The sequence below is a fragment of the Antennarius striatus genome, chromosome 15 (assembly GCF_040054535.1).
Source record: "Antennarius striatus isolate MH-2024 chromosome 15, ASM4005453v1, whole genome shotgun sequence".
NCBI classification, from domain to species: domain Eukaryota; kingdom Metazoa; phylum Chordata; class Actinopteri; order Lophiiformes; family Antennariidae; genus Antennarius; species Antennarius striatus.
The window spans coordinates 15,708,347-15,713,412 of NC_090790.1; the positions used below are offsets into that span (position 1 = coordinate 15,708,347).

The window sequence follows — 5,066 nt, forward strand, 5'->3', positions numbered from 1 at the left end:
CTGTGTGATTCATTTCTGTTTGACCTGCTGAGTTTTAAGGGTGATGTCTAGGAATCCTACAGCTTCCCTTTATTACTGTGTGATGGATGTTTACAGCCTGCCTGTCATGGAGGAAATGTACATGTGCTCCCATTGAATAGAGACAAGTTAACTACGCTACGCTAGGTCACTTAAGGTAATGCAAACATTAATGGCACCATCCTTGATTAACTTTGTTACCTAGCTCACAAGCAAGTCCTGTGGCTAAATTAATTTGAATACAGATAGAACTCCTTTAAAGAATCTCATGGATATTTTCTTAACAGGATATCTCTAACCATATTGATCTTCACCTTTGCGCCATTGGATCTATACCTTTTGTACCTGTAGTTTTACTGTCGTGGTCATTTATGTCCCGTTTATATCGTTGTGATGTGTTTCTTTTCCAAGTGAAACCTTTCTATTGGAAATTCCTTTTGAATTTATTTTTCTATCACTCCTTGAAGGAGAAACTGGCAAAGGATGCATTGATGCCTTAATCTGAGAACTTGGTTTTTAGATTTTTGTTTCTATGTTTTTGTGACTAATTACACTGAGCATTGATACCTTTGTTTTGATATATTCTGTACTTATTGAACAATTAAAATTATATGTGTGCTCTTATGTGTTTTGTATTAATCAGAGGTAGATTTTGCCATCATTCTGGATCCAACCACTCCCTCCTTTCCCGCCATTTCCACATGACATTCCTTGCCCACACCCTCACCTGCTTCACATTTCCCCTCAGGCCTGCAACATAAACAGGTTTGCATCCGGACATGCTCTACTGCCATGTTTCTCCACCTTTACTTTGTGCAAGTTATTTCCGTTTTCAAAGTTCAACATGATGCAGAGGTTGAAGCCAGACATTCGTGCAGCAGCGATCCGAAGGCGGTGCGACATCACAACTCAAATCCCTTTTCATTACTTCTTTATTGGAATAACTTAATTTAACTAGATCTATATTTATCAAGTTACACATTAGATATAGGGCGTCCAGTCAGCATTCACTAGCAGAATGTTAGGAGTCTGTGGGCAAAATTGCCTCATTAGTAATAAAAAAAGAATCTTTTGATTGTAGAAGTCACATTTCATAGCCAATTCTCACATTTTATTTTACACAGGATAACCTTTCAGGAATGGAGCTTGTATAGAGTAAAAATAAATCTGCAGCACTAATTAAAATACTAATTAAAGCACTGTGTGACTGGCTGAAACAAACTAAAACGTGTGTTCTTAAATAACGACATTCACAAAGCAAACGTTTACGTCAATTTCTTTTATTCTTGAATCGTTTTAGATTTTGTCGGCAATATATCCTTGAAAAGGACTGATGAGGTACAAAATGTTAAATCAGTCATCCATGTGGTTGATTTTGATGTTTTTCCACCGATGGTGTTAGAAGTGCTGGAATGTTGATGCATCCGACAGTGAACGAACTTAAAATGCTATTATAGTTGACCACAGTCTGCGATGATAATTTTTTTAGATGTTTTGCCGCTGTCTGAGCCAAATGCTTCTACTTTTTTGACAACATCCATACCCTCAACAACTTTGCCAAACACCACATGCTTCCCATCCAACCTGCAAAGGAGAGAAACTTCTGAAACAAACTGAAACTGATGACAAAAACTTAGATGCAGCTGTTTGCAGATCAGAGAAGCTCACCATGCAGTTGTAGCTGTGCAGAGGAAGAACTGGGATCCATTGGTGTTTGGTCCAGCATTCGCCATGGACAGGGTACCAGGTCCTGTGTGCTTCAAGGCGAAGTTCTCATCAGCAAACTTATTCCCATAGATGGATTTACCTCCAGTCCCATTGTGATTGGTGAAATCCCCACCCTGCATGAAACAAAAGGTTTATCATTCAATTGAAAAATGAGCTCAGATTAAATCTGAACCAATCAATATACAGAAATGGGACTGTTTCCTTGTCTTCACCGTACCTGGCACATGAAACCAGGGATGACGCGGTGGAATGAGGAGCCTTTGTAGCCAAAACCCTTCTCTCCGGTGCACAAAGCACGGAAGTTTTCTGTCAAATAAAAACATTCCATCTTCACCAGCATCAGAAAAAGGATCACAAGGTACAGTGTACCATCACTGCTATTCTAAAGACTTTCCTTCAGCATTAAAAAAAATCTGATCATGCATTAAAGGAATTAGTCAGGTGGTGAGGAAATGGGCCTAGACAGATAATGAATCCGCACCTCTCTGCTCTCTCACATTTGCATCTCTGAATTTTAATATTATGTCACTTGAAAATTTTAATTTTAACAAAATACTTAACACATTAAAGTACCTTGCAAGTTGTTATTGCAGATTTGACAGAGCCCAAAATCGAAGAAAAAGATAAAGTGTAAATATTCTGATGTTGCCAGAGTCTATTCTGTACTGTTGAACATTTAAGGCGAACTGGAGCCCTCCTCTGATCACTATTAATACAGCAGCGCTACCACTCCCATCTGGCTCTGAAACGGGTTATTCCGGATTCTACTTCCGGTCTCACATGGCCTCCCCCACAAACTTGCGCCTGAAAGCCTTATTTCCGCAACCAAACTAGAACTCGCTGCAGGAACAGCCCTGCGGTCATCGCGGCCCGTCTTCAGAAGTTTTCGTGTTTTACATACCAGCAGTTTTTGGAACCACATCATTCCGGAGCTGCAAAACACAGACATTTATTGGCCTTTTTAGGGGAACGTGCACATGGTTATTAAAGTACAAATATAATAGTTACATTACGAGCATTAAAACTAAAATGATCTGTTCTTCTTCTTACCTCCATTACGACTCTACCAACTGGACTTCCACTAGCCGTAATATCGAAGTAAACTCTCGTCTTCGCCATGTTTAACCACGCGGATACAACGACTCCGATCAATGAAAACCCCTCATGCAAACGGCTCTTTAGATCCTTTGTTGGAGTCTGCGCACTAGCGATGTGAGTAATCCAGCCAATCACAGCTTGAATAGCACAAGCATGGACCAATAGGAATCAGGATAGGGCGGGGTTAAACTGTGAGACGTCTCGCATGGCGGAGCGACGAGCGGATTCTTCTTTGATGGAGTCGAGGAGGTGGAAGAAGTCTTGTTCGAACGTGTGCGGTTCGAACTAGCTGTGGTATGAGGTGCGGAAAGGAAGCCAAGTGGGTCAGATGAAAGCTCATTCCGTCTGCCAGACCGCACATATTTATAAAAGAAACTCAACGTTCTTCTGTGAAGGCAGCATGACACGGAAGAAAGGCTTTAAAAAAAAAAAATCAATAAACCGAAGAAGTGGGTTTGTTCTTGGTCTGATGATCTGAAATGTGGTTCCCTGCCAAGCAGTCAGCCCACTTGGTAATAAAAAAAGAATGAAGGAAAGAAAAGTGTTAAAAGTGGCGGCATGAGGAAATGAAGGAGGAAGAAACAACCCTCACACATACAGACTGATCCCCGTCTTGTTTCTGGAAGTTCTTCAGAGCTGTGTGCCCAGCTACAAACCCAACCATATATAGGGAAGTATGAGAGCAATACACGGACTCATTAAAGGAATCATGAAAAAAAGACTAATTTCACCCAGAGTTTAAAGGAACATTTGAGATCGTCTCGTCTCATAACGTGTAAAGATCTCTTTTGTTCCTGAATGAAGAAGAATAAAGAATAAACTAAAGACGGGTGGGGGTCATTTCTCTTCATCCGTTTCAGCGCTCCTTCTCAAAAGTCTGTAGATTGGGAGTCGCTGTTATATTTTAATAAATGGTTTAAGTTTATATTTTGTTTTGTGATTTTGAATAGTTATGGAAAAAAAGCCTGTTCAAGCCCGATTAATTCAATTGTACAAACATCCGCTAGAGGGCGCTCGTGGGGAAAGTCCAAAGTTAACGGTGGTGAATGGAGATAGAGGTTCAAAATGCTTGACCTACTTATAAAGATAAAAACATAATTTCACTTGCGTTTAAAGATAACATCGGATCGATTTTATGCAAGAAGTGAATTAAAACATTTTGCTTTTCATACACATGAGGCGATCTTGTCCACAAACCACTAGCAAAATCTAATATTACTATTACATGGCAAAGACAAAGACTTTCATTAATTAAATTAAAAGTAGACTCTTGAAAATGTATTTCAAAAGAAAAGTCCTTTTCATCATTTGGTGCCTGGGATTTTGCTTTCTGCTGTGCAGTCTGAAAAGTCTACCACTGGAACAGTTAGTAAAAACTCTCCTTTACGGGGACTCTAGAAAAGTGAATAAGGGTTACCTTAAGTTTAGATCCATTTATTACATGTTTTCCCATTAAAAACATGTGCATGTGCATTGATTTTGAATGTTTGTGATAAAATAAATGGTGAAGACTTTCATGCGTTGGGTCTTAAACCTGAAACTGCTTCATTAAGTGTAGATCTCAAAACTGACAAAACATTTGAGGGGTTCTGACACAAGCTACTAACACAACGAGCCTGTTACTCCACGCGGAAGTTTCCAACAGTATAAAACCAGCTCAAATAAACACAAATACAACATTCAGAAGTAATAATTAAAAATCAGTTACAAATCACTGTAGAGAACTAAAATAGAAGGGGGGAAATACAGACCTGCCATCTGTTCAGACTTTTGGATTCAACAAATGATAGAACTATCCATGCAAGGAGCCTATAGAGTCAGGCTGGGTATCTGGTCATGATACCAGCCCTTTAGAATTTCTCACATCCCACAGAATGGAGACCACATGGTTGATCCAGAATTCATCTTTCATCTAAGGGGTGCCTGTGGATTCCCCGGGAGGAGCTGGAAGAAGTTGATGGTAAATGGAATGTCTGGAGTACCCTGTCACCACCATGACCCAAACCTCGGTCAACAAAGATGATTGATGGAAGTCCTACTGATTTATCTCCATTCAATCCCTCCAGTAAGTTCTTTTGCTACCCGAGGTCTAGTGCATAGCATGGTGGATGCAGGTCAAGGTGGGGATGTGGACACTCCTGGTATTGTAGACCAGTTCTCTGGCTCAGACGAAAATAAGAGGAAAACATTCTTGAATGAAAAGATATGGAAATAGAGTTCAA

At 39.9% G+C, this 5,066-nt stretch overlaps 1 protein-coding gene across 1 annotated transcript; it reads right to left on the reverse strand.

Annotated features, from left to right (window-relative positions):
- Positions 1-1,272: 1,272 nt before the first annotated feature.
- LOC137608164 (peptidyl-prolyl cis-trans isomerase-like) lies at positions 1,273-2,946 on the reverse strand. Its single transcript, XM_068334278.1, has 5 exons — positions 2,797-2,946; positions 2,648-2,678; positions 1,964-2,052; positions 1,687-1,859; positions 1,273-1,602 (listed from the first exon to the last, which is right to left on the reverse strand). The coding sequence occupies exons 1-5, from the start codon at positions 2,863-2,865 to the stop codon at positions 1,470-1,472; spliced, it is 495 nt and encodes a 164-aa protein (XP_068190379.1). The 5' UTR covers positions 2,866-2,946; the 3' UTR covers positions 1,273-1,469.
- Between the last annotated feature and the right edge of the window lie 2,120 nt (positions 2,947-5,066).